Source organism: Leucoraja erinacea, chromosome 14, assembly GCF_028641065.1.
Source record: "Leucoraja erinacea ecotype New England chromosome 14, Leri_hhj_1, whole genome shotgun sequence".
In the NCBI taxonomy this organism is placed as follows: domain Eukaryota; kingdom Metazoa; phylum Chordata; class Chondrichthyes; order Rajiformes; family Rajidae; genus Leucoraja; species Leucoraja erinaceus.
The window spans coordinates 8,484,345-8,499,037 of NC_073390.1; the positions used below are offsets into that span (position 1 = coordinate 8,484,345).

Genomic DNA, 14,693 nt, shown 5'->3' on the forward strand with positions numbered 1-14,693 from the left:
CTGATCTCACTATCACCCTCCATGTCCTTTCCTTGGTGAATACTGATGCAAATAACTTGTTTAGTACCTTGCCTGCATCCTCTGACACCAAGCATAAATTCCCTGCTTTATCCATGTGTGATCCTGCCCTCACTCTCGTATTTTTAATGTATGTATAAAAAACCTTAGGATTCTCTTTGCCAAATACACTTCTGATCTGATTTTCCAAACATTCTTCATGGCCCCTTCTGATTTCATCTTCTTAAACCTTACACACGCTTCTTTTTTGTTTTTGACCAAATTTACAACCTCTCTTGTCATTTAAAGCTCTCTTATTTTGGCATTCCTTACTGAAACATGCCGGTCCTGAACTCTGATCAGCAGGTCTTTAAGTGACTCCCACGTGTCAGATGTGGACTTACCCCAAAACAACTGCCTTCAAATTACTTTTCCCAGCTCTTGCATACGAATGTCATAATTTGTTTTCATCCATTTTTGTACTTTCCCCCAAGGTCCAGACAAACTTATTCATAACTATCTTAAAACCTAAGTTGTGATCACTATTCCAAACATGCTCTCCCATCGAAAATGCCAGTCACTTGGCCAAGCTTGTTTCCCTGTACAAAGTCCAGTATGGTCCCTCTTCTAGTTGGACTATCCACATATTGTGTCAAGAAATCCTCTTGGATAAAATTAACAAATTCTGCCCTTCTGTTATTGAGATATTTGCATTGAGGAAGTCCCATCAATATTGGGGGAGTTAAAGTCACCCACTATGACAACCATGTTGCATTTAAGCCTTTCCATAATCTGTCTTCATATCTGTTTTTCTATCTCTCACTAACTATTGGGAAATGAATAGTATAATCCCATCAGAGTAATTACAACTTTGATTTTATTTGAGCTCTGTCTATATGGGCGCAACGGATGATCCCTCTAGTATAACCTCTCTGAATGTAGCTGTGACATTGTCCCTGATTAGTAATACATTGCCACCATCTCATTTATATCCCTCTCAATCACATCTGAAATGGAAACGCGGGAATATCGAGTGTCCTGTCCTCTCCATGCTCTTGTAATGACCACAGTATTATAGTTCCATGTACTGTGCCAGGCTTTATCTGCTTTATCAAGATATTCCTTGTATTGAAATAAACACCCTTCATCCCATCCATCTCACTATGTTCATTAACCTGACCCTGCCCCTCCTTCCTTTCAGACTTGCGGGTCATAACCTCTACCTTCCCATCAGTCCCTCCACTTACTGACCTGACCTATCATCAGAGAGACAACACACCATCCTGGAGATTGACAAAAATGCTGGAGAAACTCAGTGGGTGAGGCAGCATCTATGGAGCGAAGGAAACAGGCGACCCTTCTTCAGTGGAGTGTCACTTGCCGCCACAGAAACTACCCCTGACAATTAAGATCCCTATAACTATTGCTTGCCTTGACTTAGCCGTACCCTGATGTTCATCAGAGGCAGACATGGTGCCACTGTTCCGGCTGCTGCTGCCACATGCTCCTTCCCAACGGTATACAAAATGGTATACTTGGTTGAGAGGGAGGTAGCTGCAGAAGACTTCTGCTCTACCTGCCTGCGTCTCCTGGCAATCACCCATCTATCAGACTGAACCTGTGGTGTGGTTGCCTCACTTGAAATTACCGTTTATAATGCTCTCTGTATTTTGTGTGTTCTAACTGCTGCTCCAACAGATGTATGTAGTTTGAGAGGAGCTACAGCTGGACGGACACACTTCCTGCAGGCATAGTCACCAGGGACATAGGACTGCTCCTTGGTTTCCCACATTTGACAGGAAATCCCATAACTGTTCATTGTATTGAACTTCATGTTCTTACGGAAACTGTTTGAATCTCTTGTGGCTTCACTCCCAGAGCCTGGAAATATTAGAAAATGTCTTGCATCGAAAAAAACAAATGTACTTTCACCTGTAGTATCTTTGAGTAGGAAGTCAATGACTCCTCTCAGATCTCCCTCTCTCTGAACTATAAAGTCACACATTCAAGTCCCACTCTGGAGACCTGTGCACATTATCTTGGTTAGCCCTTCAGTGTAATACTGAAATTCAGAGAAAATGTTTTCAAAAATACTTAATTCTAAACTGTTTTATAAAAGTAAAATGCTCTCTGATTCTTTATGTTCAAGAAGGAACTGCAGATGCTGGAAAATCGAAGGTAGACAAAATTGCTGGAGAAACTCAGCGGGTGCGGCAGCATCTATGCAGCGAAGGAAATAGGCAAAGTTTCGGGCTGCAGAGTTTCTCCAGCATTTTTGTCTATCTCTGATTCTCTAGGTCACTAATGCAGGAAGTACAAAGGAGCCATTCTAGTAATGGAAAGTTGCATAAATCTTACTGTGCCTCACAGGAACTATCCTTGACTTCACTAGAAGATTCTGCACAGGCGATAGCTAAATCCTTGTATATCTATAAAAAATAAAACTGTTTCAAGGTTTTAATAACAGACTAAATGGCGGTGATTCAAATAATATTTATTCCCTTTCATAAAATATAGAAGAAGCTAATAAAAAATAAATGTACATGTTTTATCAATTTATATTGCATTCAAAATCGCATGTGGTTCATTTTGTTCAATTGAAAATTGCATATGTCAAATTCCGATGATGAGTTCTATTTTGAAATCGAAGATCGACACTAAATGCTGGAGTAACTCAGCTGGGCAGGCAGCATCTCTGGAGAGACGGAATGGGTGAAGTTTCATGTCGAGATCCTAATTTGAAATTATCCTGTATGTGGCCATGTAATGGTGTTTCCAACAATAATTCAGTCATCCCGTTGCACAGCAAGAGCCAGGATTTGCAATGAGCTCACCATTATTAGAGACAAGGTGGAACCGTTGAACACAGAAGCCATAACACTGTTGCCAAAGTTTCTCTGTTCCAACAGTGTTTCACTAGATACCTCAATAGGAAAGGGGTGAATATACCCCACCGATATGATGCTAGAACTAGGTTCTAAAAGCCTGGAACAAAAATAGAATGTGTTCATATTTATATAAAGGGGCTGTCCCACTGCGGCGACCTAATCTGCGAGCTCAGAAGAGTGTCATCGACCTTCAAGGTCGAGGGTACTCGCCTGAAAAACCTCGAGCTGGATCGACTGTCAGCGATGAAACCGTGAGCTGGATCGGCCGACCGCACACACACACACACACACACACACACACACACACACACACACACACACACACACACACACACACACACACAGAAGAGAGAAGGGGAGAGAAGGTGGGAGAAGGTGGGGAGAAGGGGGTGAGAAGCAGTGAAGACACTTTTAAGAAGTATAATAAAGTTTACCGTGCATTTAACCTAACGGTCGGTTTTCCTTGTTTCTGAAAACTCCAATGAGCCAATCAAAATGCCCTGTCAGCGAAGGAGATTGCCTACGGCTGTCATCGACTGCCTGTAACTAAATAGCGACCCCACTCCACTGCACTACGAGTTCAAAAGAACCATGCCGACCAAATTTTAGTAGCGGAAAAATTTTCAACATGCTGAAAATCTTTCCGCAACCTAACTGAGGCCGCGAGTATGCTGGAACTTCCCTCAAGCATGAAGGAGAGTTCCAGTGACCTCATAGGACCGCCTAGGACCACGTGTTGACCATGCTGCGAGTTTGAGTCGAGGGCAAACTCTTCTAAACTCGCAGATTGGGTCGCCGCAGTGGGACAGCCCCTTAAGAAAAACCCTTCTATCCTGTGCACAATCCTTTCGTCCACATTCCCACTCACTCAGTTTCGTTCTCCTCCTCCTTCCACTCATCTCCTACCCCACCTTCCTCGGTTCCCTCCTTCTTCTCTTTATCCCTTTATTTCCATTCCTCCTGCTCCCTTCCACCCACCATCCCTCTGTTTTCCGTTTCACTCCTCCTCCTCCTTCCTTATCTGATTTCACATCTGCACTCTTTCGTTTCAACTCTACCTCTAACTTTTGTTACAATCTCCACCTATCACCCCTCCTCATCTACACTTGTCAGTTATTGCCCCCCTCTCCCTACCTCTTAGCTCTCTATACCAGCTTTGCCCCTGCTACACTATCAGTCTGAAGTATGCTCCCAACCTGAAACATGGTCCCTCCATTTCCCTCCACAGATGCTGCCTGACCCGCTGAATTCCTCCAACACTTTGTTTTTTTCTCAACGTTCCAGCATCTGCAGTGTATTTTGCCTCTAATTTATTCAGCGCCTCTGCCCGTACATGGTTGTGAAAGTTTCAACCTAGTCTTTAAAACTACTTGCATTGAAGATGCGGATATTTGATGGTGGTTCTCCTCCTCCTATTAGTTGTTTAATTAGTCACCACCATTCAACGTCAGATGGAGTTGGACTTCAGCCCTATCTGTTGACTCTGATTTTCTTTATCTCTTTTTAATGCATGCAGTTTTTTTGCTGTGTCAAGAGTGTATCGTGATAAGAAATGAACCTTTCCTTTCTGTACGGAGTTTGTATGTTCTCTGCGTGACTTGCATGCGTTTTCCCCCTCTACCCTCAAGCTCTATGCCGAAAAACTGGCACCAGTCTACACAGATATTTTCAACCAGTCCCTGCAAATCTGTACTATCCCTGCCTGCTTCAAAGTCTCCACTATTGTTCCCGTACCCAAAAAGCAAAGGATTACTGGTCTTAATGACTACAGGCCTAACGCACTGACCTCTGTAATCATGAAGACCCTTGAAAGACTTGTGCTGGCCGACGTGAAAAATATCACAAACCCCCTGCTGGACCCCCTGCAGTTTGCATACTGGGCAAATAGATCAGTGGAGGACGCAGTCATTCTACGCCTACACTTCATCCTGCAGCACCTCGACCGCCAGGGGACCTATGCAAGGATTTTCTTTATGGATTTTAGTTTTGCATTCAACACCATTGTGACAGAGTTACTACACTCCAAACTCTCCCAGTTGACTGTGCCTGAACCCATCTGTCAGTGGATCACCAACTTCCTGACAGACAGGAAGTAGCATGTGAGGCTGGAAAAGCACATCTCGGACCCGCAGACCCTCAGCATAGGATCACCGCAAGGCTGGGTACTCTCTCCTCTCCATTACTCTCTCTAGAACAATGACTTCACCTCCGCAGATTCCTCTGTCAAGCTCCTCAAGTTTGCGGATGACACAACCCTGATTGGACTGATCCAGGATGGGGAGGAATCTGGTAACAGGTAAGCTGATTCAGTGTGATGCTTGCAGGATGAGGGAGGTCATGGACACTGCTGGTGCCTCTGGCTGCTACAACTGTGGAAAGTGTATCCAGGTTCAGCTCCTGAAGGACCGTGTTGGGGCACTGGAGAGGCAACTGGATGACCTCAGGATCAACCGGGAAACGAGAGTTTCCTGGACAGGACCTACAGCGAGATTGTTACACCGAAGATACCGGAAGAGAGAAGGTGGGTGACGATGAGGAAGGGAAGGAAGCGTGGAGTACAGGAGACCCCAGGGGATGTACTTCTTGAAAACAGGTTCACCCTCTTGGAAGCTGTCGGGACAGAAGACACTGCTAGTCTGAGCGGCGGACAGGTCTGCGAGGCAAAACGTGGCGCTGAAGCAAAGCCGAAGAATCAGACATCAGGAAGAGTCGTGGTAGTCGGGGACCATTGTGAGAGGTACAGACAGGGGTTTCTGCGGGATTCAAGGATGGTGTGTTGCCTCTCTAGTGCCAGGATCCTGGACGTCACGGACCGATTGCAGGGCATCCTCAAGTGTGAAGGTTGACTGCTGGAAGTGGTCGTGCATGTTGGCACAAATGACATCGGGAAGAAGAGGAAAGAGATTCTGCAGCGTGACTTCAGAGAGCTCGGAAGGCGGCTGAAAAGCAGGACCTCCAGGGTGGTTATCTCATGCTGGTGAGGGCAGGAACAGGAAGATAGGGGATCTGAATGTGTGGCTGAGGAACTGGTGCAGGGGGCAAGGATTTAGATTCTCAGACCACTGGGATCTGTTTGGGGTAATAGTGAACTGTTGCTAAGGAATTAAATTCAGTCCCTTGCGAGGGGTGACATAGAATCAGAATATGTAGAGTCAATATCGATACAACTGAGGAATTGTAAGGGTAAAAAGATCCTAATGGGAGACCCGAATGCCCCCAAACAGTAGCCTGGATATAGGGTGCAAGTTGAATCAAAAGTTAAAATTGGCATGTCACAAAGGTAATGTCACAAATTTCAACATGCAGGTAGACTGGGAAAATCAGGCTGGTACTGGACCCCAAGAAAAGGAGTTTGTGGAGTGCCTCCAAGATGGATTCTTAGAGCAGCTTGTACTGGAGCCCACTAGGGAGAAGGCAATACTAGATTTAGTGTTGTGTAATGAACCCGATTTGATAACGGAACTCAAGGTAAAGGAGCTATTAGGAGGTAGTGACCATAATATGATGTTTTAATTTACAAATTGAGAGGGAGAAGGGACAATTGAGTGTTTCAGTATTACAGTTGGGCGAAGGGGACTGTGGAGCCATGAGGGAGGAGCTGGCCAAATGTGACTGGAAGGAGATCCTAGCTGTGATGACAGTGGAGCAACAATGGCAGGTATTTCTGGGAATAATACAGAAGGTGCAGGATCAGTTCATTCCAAAGAGGAAGAAAGATTCCAAGGGGAGTAAGGGGCGATAGTGGCTGACAATGGAAGTCAAGGACAGTATAAAAATAAAAGAGAAGAGGTATAACATAGCAAAGATGAGCAGGAAGCAAGAGGATTGGGAAACTTTTAAAGAGTAACAGAAGATAATTAAAAAAGGCAATGCGGGGAGAAAAGATGAGGTACGAAGGTAAACTAGCCAAGAATATAAAGGAGGATAGTAAAAGCTTCATTAGGTATGTGAAGAGGAAGAAATTAGTTAAGACCAAAGTTGGACCCTTGAAGACTGAAACAGGTGAATTTATTATGGTGAACCAGGAAATGGCAGATTAGTTGAACAGGTACTTTGGATCCGATCTCGCTAAGGAAAACAAAAACAATCTCCCAGATGTACCAGTGACAGAGGAACTGAAGGAAATCCACATTAGGCAGGAAATGATGGGACTGAAGGCTGATAAATCCCCAGGGCCTGGTGGTCTGCATCCCAGGGTAGTTAAGGAAGTGGCTCTAGAAATCGTGGACGCGTTGGTCATCATTTTCCAATGTTCTATAGATTCAGGATCAGTTCCTGTGAATTGGAGGGTAGCTAATGTTATCCCACTTTTTAAGAAAGGAGGGAGAGAGAAAACAGAATTATAGACTTGTTAGCTTCACATCGGTGGGGAGGAAGATGCTGGAGTCAATTATAAAAGATGAAATAGCGGCACGTTTGGATAGCAGTAACAGGATGGGTCCGAGTCAGCATGGATTTATGAAGGGGAAATCATGCTTGACTAATCTTCTGGAATTTTTTGAGGACGTAACTAGGAAAATGGACAAGGGAGAGCCAGTGGATGTGGTATACCTGGACTTTCAGAATGCCTTTGATAAGGTCTCACATAGGAGATTAGTAAGTAAAATTAGAGCACATGGTATTGGGGGGTGGAGTGCTGACATGGATAGAGAAGTGGTTGGCAGATAGGAAACAAAGAGTAGGGATTAACAGGTCCCTTTCACAATGGCAGGTAGTGAATAGTGGGGTACTGCAAGGCTCGGTGTTGGGACCGCAACTATTTACAATATACATTAATGGTTTAGATGAAGGGATTAAAGTAACATTAGCAAATTTGCAGATGACACAAAGCTGGGTGGCAGTGTGAACTGGAGGAGAATGTTATGAGGATGCAAGGTGACTTGGACAGGTTGGGTGAATGGGCAGATGCATGTCAGATGCAGTTTAATGTGGATAAATGTGAGGTTATCCACTTTGGTGGCAAGAACAGGAAGGCAGATTATTTTCTGAATCGTGTCAAGTTAGGAAAAGGGGAAGTACAACAAGATCTGGGTGTCCTTCTTCATCAGTTATTGAAAGTAAGCATGAGGGTACAGCAGGCTGTGAATAGAGCTAATGGCATGTTGGCCTTCATACAAGAGGAGTTGAGTATAGGAGCAGAGGTCCTTCTGCAGTTGTACAGAGCCCTAGTGAGACCACACCTGGGGCATTGTGTGCAGTAGAGGCAGGAAACATGTTCCCTGTGTTGGGGTAGTCCAGAACCAGGGGCCACAGTTTAAGAATGAGGAAAAACTTTTTCACCCAGAGAGTTGTGAATCTGTGCAATTCTCTGCCTCAGAAGGCAGTGGCGGCCAATTTTCTGGATGCTTTCAAGAGATAGTCAGAACTCTTAAAGATAGCAGAGTCAAGGGATATGGGGTGAAGGTAGGAACAGGGTACTGATTGTGGGATGAGCAGCCATGATCACAGTGAATGGCGGTGCTGGCTCGACTACTCCTGCTCCCGAGCGTGTGTAGGATAGTGTCAGTGTGCGGGGATTGCTGGTTGGAGTGGACTCAGTAGGCCAAAAGGCCTGTTTCCGCACTGTAGCTCTAAACTTAGAACTATATTGCCACGCAATACACAGGAAATATTAACAGATTGAAAATAGATTTTACTTTTAACAATGTCCTCAACAGTGTTCTCCAAATATGTAAATCAAACAATTTTGTTGTAAAATACTTTTTAAAAATTATGTTTATTCATTTATTGTCTAATGTACATCAAGAGAGGGTGTTATAATGCAAAACACATTTTCAGAGGTGGAAAGGTTTGTCAGTTTTACATAAGCTCAGTTATATATAACTTTACATTGAAAAAAAAAAATCAAATTGTATGCTTCAAGGAAACATCTGGAATATTTAAACAACCAAATGTCACCGAGAAGCATGTGTGTTTATGAGATACAAGGCATTTTTACTTTTAATTTTGCATCCAGGACTAATCACAGCTTGCATCGACCTATGCAGTTTCTATAACTACTAACAGAACTACTCTCAAACTGGATGGTGAGTCACAAAGTTGTTTGCATAATTTTAAAGAAATATTTAAAAAATAAATTCTGCCTGCAATTACTGATAAACAAAAATTACAACTTGTTTGTGTTCTGAGAGGTGGGAAGTCAGTAAAACCAAATACCACTTTAAGGCATGCAATCAGATTAATTTGTTTAAACGGTTGAAATTTATTCTGACGTTATTCACCTGAAGTTTGAGACACCTTTGGTTTGACTCAATTTGGTTGGAAAATATATATATTTTTAAATCTTCATTGGCAGAGATGATGGTTGACAAGTCAGAAATGGAGAGAATGCCAATGGTGAACATCATTTTGTTATCCATTGACCTCACCATCACGGTTCTTGGATAGAAACACATAAGATTGGCACTATCTGTACCTGCAACTAACCATCCGAGCAGAGTGGAACTGTTACCTCTGTCATTCCTAAACAGTCAGCATCACAGAAGTGGAGAATGATACAAAAATGACAAAAGATAGACCCAGGAGAAAGAAGAATAAAAATAATTCTATTCTTTATTTTCATTCCATAGTCACAGAGGCCCACTCTGAGAAATCACAACCAAAATCATTCACTCGTGATCTGCACTGAGAGAGGTAATAAATGGCAGACCTTGTTTCAGAGAGCTAGCCATGTACGCAGTGCAGTAACCTCTCGGTCCAAAGGGACAAGCAGAAAGTAGAGAACATAAAGCCAAGGTGATTACTTTCAATTTTTCAGTTCAGTGCGGCCAACTTTCTGTTTTAGTACCTGGAAAAAAATCAGTTTAAATCATGTCTTATTTTGCTACAACTATTCATTTTGGTCATTATTTTTAATTTGCACACCAAACTACTGATGGTGGTATTGCAATTCAATAAGTCATTGTGACTTGAAATATAAAAAACAAAGTAAAGGAAGATGCCATAATTTTAGTGTGTGTTTTAGTATATCTATATAATTCTAAAACTCTGATCTTGGATATGTGTGTGTGTCTGAAAGAACTTAGAAAAAAAACCGCCTTGCTTTTGCTGATGACGTGATGACGTCACAATGGATCTGCGTCGCACAGCCTGCGCTATGTTCCACGTGCTGCGAGTGACGTCAACCTCCCCCCGACCACTCCCCCCCCCCATGTACTCGGGCCCTGGAGCCTGAAGCCTGCAGCCAGGAACCGCGAGGGAGTATTGCGTTCGTGAACCAGCCCTCCCATGTGACGACCCCTCCCTCCCCGGGCTCTGGATTGAAGCCGCTGAACACGCAGTCCTTTGGTTAACGCGGGACCCGCTGCCTGCTCCCCACCCCTTCCTCCTCCTCTCCCCATCCTCCTCTCCCCCTTCCTCCTCTCCCCCCTCCTCCTCTCTCCCCTCCTCCTCTCCCCCCTCCTCCTCCTCCCTCCTCCTCCTCCTCCTCCTCCTCTCCCCCTCTTCCTCCCTCTTTCTCTCCCCCCCCCCCCATCCCCCCTTTTCCCCCCTCCCCCTCTTTCCGCCCTCTTCCCCCCCCCTCTCTTTCCCCCCTACTCTTTCCCCCCACTCTCTCTCCCCCCACTCTCTCCCCCCCCCATTTTCCCCCCCCATTTCCTCCCACCCCTGTGCCCCCCCCCCTTCCCTCTCCCCCTCTTTCCCCCCCCCCTCTCCCCCTCTCTGTGTCTCTGCCCCCTCTCTCTCTACCCCTCCCCTCTCTAGACACGCCTGGGGGGGGGGGGGGGGGTATGCGTCAGTGGATAGGGTGAGGATGGGGGTAAAAGGACTGAATGAATAATATTAATATAATATCAAGGGGGGTGGTTAGTGTGTGTGTGATGCTGCAACGCGCGTTCCCCCCGCAACTGTGCGTTGAAGGGACGGGACCCAACGGGTCCCCCTTGGTCTAGTGTAATATAAATCCACTGTACCTTTAATTATCTTTGCAGACGTTTTCTCTTTCTTTCCCTTCTTCCTCGTCACCTGATTTACAGATTCCATGTTAGCCCATGAATGAAACGAGGATGATAATTACCCATTTACCATGTCAATTCAGGGAGCAATAAAAATGTTGCTTCCTTTAACTTTTTAAAGGCCAATTCATGCTAATCCAATGGACTTACAGGGAAACATACAAACACTGCACAGACAACGCCCAAGTTCATAGAACAGAAAACAGTACAGCCCACAATGTTTGTGCCAAACACGATGCATAGCTGAACTGATCTCATCTGCCTGCAAGTGATCCATATCCTTCCATTCCCTGCATATCCCTGTGCCTATCTAAAAGCTTCTTAAACAACACTATTGCATCTGCCTCCACCACCATCCCTGACAAGCGTTCCAGGCCTCCACCACGCTCTGTGTATAAAACTTGCCCCGCACATCTCCATTATATTTCCCCCCTCTCATTTTATAGCTATGCCCTCTAATGTTGGACATTTCCAACCTGGGAAAAAGGGTCTGACTGTCTATCCCATCTATGCCTCATAATATAGACATCTATCCAGTCTCCCCGCAACCTCCGACCTACCAAACAATCCAAGTCTATTCGACCTCTCCCTGTAGCGGAAATCCTCTAATCCAGGCAACTTTCTGGTAATCCTCCTCTGCACTCTATGCACCCAAAGCTACCGTGTCTTTCCTGTAATGAGGCAACCAGAACTGCATGCAATACCCCAAATGTGGCCTAACCCCTGTAGGGCTGCATCAAGACTTCCTGACTCTTATATTCAATGCCCCCAGCAACGATCTTGGGCTCCAAGGTCCCTCTGCACATCAATGTTATCAAGGGTCTTGCCATTAACTGTATACACTCTCATTACATTCAACCTCCCAACATACAACACCTCAAGATCACACCTGATTCTTTGGAGCTGTGAGGCAGCTGCTCTACCTGTTGCACTGTGCCACCCCTGAAATTTCACAAGCATTGCGTGACATTGCATTGCTAAAGTTTAACGTTAATACCCAAATATTTCTCTGTAATCTCCTCTGACTATAACTCCTCTGAATTTAATTACTCATGGTTGATCATGTGTTCAGCTGTCAAAACACCAAGCTTTGAACTATTTTCCCAGATCTCGCAGCCTTTCTTCCTCACTTTCCTATTTAACAAAGCTTTTGGTAAGCTTGGTCATTCTCATCTACCCTGATGTTCATTTATTTTGTTTGATAACGAAGCACCTTTGTTACGTTTGCTAAATTTGAGTTGATATTTAAATGGAAGTTGCTTTTGTTTGTCACCACATGAATGATATTGTTCTTTCCTCCAAATGTTTTAGTAACTTTTTTTTAAAACATTTTGTCAATATTGCAGCAAAAAGGTTTGAAAAAGGGGCCAAGCTAATCAATGTGGTATTAAGTTTTAAAAGTTTTGGTTGCATATCTGCCAGAAACACGACCATAGCAGATGAGATAATTAGAGACAATAAAAGGATATGAGGATTTTCCACTGCATGGATAACAGCGAATATTCAGGGGAAAACCTTTATCATCTTTGCTGCCTGAGATTTCTATTTACAAGATGCAATCCTAACATAGTGTGCCTATTGACAGCACTGTGGCAAAGAGTTGCATGGAAGACAGGACTTAGGGCAAACTGATTAATATAGTTTACAGCAAACAAAGTGGGCAGCAAAACAAAATCAACTTACAAGCTTGCAGACTTCTATTTGCAAAGAACTTTGTGTATTGCTGCAAACGGAATTGATGTGTAAGCAAAATTGCAGTAACTGGAACAAGTGCATGAAAGACACAAAAAGCTGGAGTAACTCAGTGGGTCAGCCAGCATCTCTGGAGAAAAGGAATAGATGATGTTTTGGGTTAAGACCCTTCTCGACCCGAAATGTCACCTATTCCTTTTCTCCAGAGATGCTATCTGACCCGCTGAGTTACTCCAACTTTTTGTGTCTATCTTCAATTTAAACCAGCATCTGCAGTTCCTTGCTACACGTGGATGAAAGGTCCACACAGAGGTGAGGTGCATAACATCATTTATAACAGTCTTATCACCAGACAGGTTTGATGTACATTCCCTTCTTATCTGGATCCTGGTCTGGCTTGATGGTGTCATTTTATCCAATTATAAGAAACCATTGGGGCCTGCAAATACTAAAATTGAACCAATTTATCCTCTGTCAATTACACACGGCCTTTAAACCTGTGTAATCTCTTTAATTTAGTTCAGTTTAGTTTAGAAATACAGCATGGAAACAGGCCCATTGACCCACCAAGTTGACCATCAAACACCTGTACACTAGTTCTATGTTATCCAAATTTCACATCGTTCACACTAGGGACAATTTACAGAAACCAATTAACCTACAAACCTGTACATCTTTGGAATGTGAGAGAAAACCGGAGCACCTGGGGACAACCCACGTGGTCACAGAGAGAATGTACAAATTCCGTACAGAGAGTACCCCTAGTCAGAATCGAACACGGGTCTCTGGCACTGTATGTGAGCAACTCTACCACTGCGCCACTGTGCCACTGTTCTTATTAATGTGTGTGCATGCAATATACTTAAGTATGCATCAACATTAATTTTGTGGAAGTTCTGTATGTGTTTTCACTAACTTGTTTTGAATTTCTCTTCCATGAAGTTTTTCTTGAATCCAGTTTCTTGAGTGATCCAAGGTACCTGGAGGGTTAAACCAAACATTAAACTAATAAGTGACAGCTTTGTTAGCTTGGACCAGATTAGTACATCATCAGTACATTCCATAATGCCCTGTAAAGTTCACAACTTGAAAATTTGCCACTGAATTCCAGTTTGCCCGGCAAATCTGGTTCTGCTAGCACTGCTTTTTTGCAATTTCAGCACGCATATTGAAATTCCAAAATGTACGTCAGACCATACTGTATTTAGGCATTTATTTCATATTGATCTCAATATACAGCATTGCATTAATATTCAGAGGTTTATGGGTGTAAAAACGCAGGGATGATTCACCACACTGGGCTATATTTTGGGGGGAATGTTCAATGTTGGTATTTGTTGGAAAAATCAGGTAACATCTGTGAGATGTGAAACAGAGTCAGCGTTTCAGGCTGAAGACACTGATTCTCTTTCCACAGATGCTGCCTAGCCGGCTGAGTGTTTCCAATACTGTTTTTATTTCAGATATCATTCTGCTGCTGTTTAAAAAAAGAATATTCACAAACTTAGTCTTTGCATAAAAGGAGAAGAACAGACATAAAGGATTATGGTAAGTAATTTTAGAGTTTAAAAGATTATCTGCATTTATTTTGATGTTTTAAGGCTGCTTGGCTGTTCCTGAAAACCGATTGCCATCCCACTGATCCTGAATATAACAACATCTGGATGTGGAGAATTTTAAGGCCATTATCAGTGAACTAGTGGAAATAGAAAGTTAAGGACAAATTATGGAGCCCATGGAAGACCATGCATCATTTTGAATTTATCGCAAGTACATCTGTAAACTGAAAAGTTGGTCAATGGTCGGACAATGGTTTAAAACTTGCATCCCATGCTCTAAGGTACCGCCTAGAGGTTTCTTCCTTTATATAAATTATTGGATTATACCCAGACTAATTCATTTCACAGGAGACACTGTATCAACCACATTGTGCATTCCCCATCCATATTCTGATAGTCCTTAAACAGTTAAGGGTTTAAGATTGCTTTGATTATCATAAATGCTCCGTGGATGAAATAAGCTCCTGATTGTTTCCCTTTGACTTTTGTTCAGATGTGCATTGTATGGTCATGAATTAAGAAGCACTGTTTATTGTGCTCCAACATGTCAGTGCAAGCACTTTCTAAATCCACACAAGCATAGGATTTGAATGAAATACGTGAGA

The 14,693-nt window shown here is 43.5% G+C and overlaps 1 protein-coding gene and 1 long non-coding RNA gene across 2 annotated transcripts in view; one reads left to right on the top strand and one right to left on the bottom strand.

Moving 5' to 3' along the window:
• LOC129703242 (uncharacterized) overlaps positions 1 to 14,693 on the top strand; it is a 31,786-nt gene that overhangs the window by 10,135 nt on the left and 6,958 nt on the right. The window contains exon 2 of the long non-coding RNA XR_008724528.1: positions 13,993 to 14,077. This is a non-coding gene — a long non-coding RNA (uncharacterized LOC129703242). The remainder of the gene's footprint in view (positions 1 to 13,992; positions 14,078 to 14,693) is intronic.
• Positions 9,152 to 14,693, bottom strand: part of LOC129703241 (palmitoyltransferase ZDHHC5-A-like) — a 47,271-nt gene continuing 41,729 nt past the window's right edge. The window contains exons 7-9 of the mRNA XM_055645552.1: positions 13,446 to 13,509; positions 10,796 to 10,847; positions 9,152 to 9,672 (exon numbers count right to left, since the gene is read on the bottom strand). Coding sequence (XP_055501527.1) covers positions 9,644 to 9,672; positions 10,796 to 10,847; positions 13,446 to 13,509 — 145 coding nt within the window. The 3' untranslated portion in view covers positions 9,152 to 9,643. The remainder of the gene's footprint in view (positions 9,673 to 10,795; positions 10,848 to 13,445; positions 13,510 to 14,693) is intronic.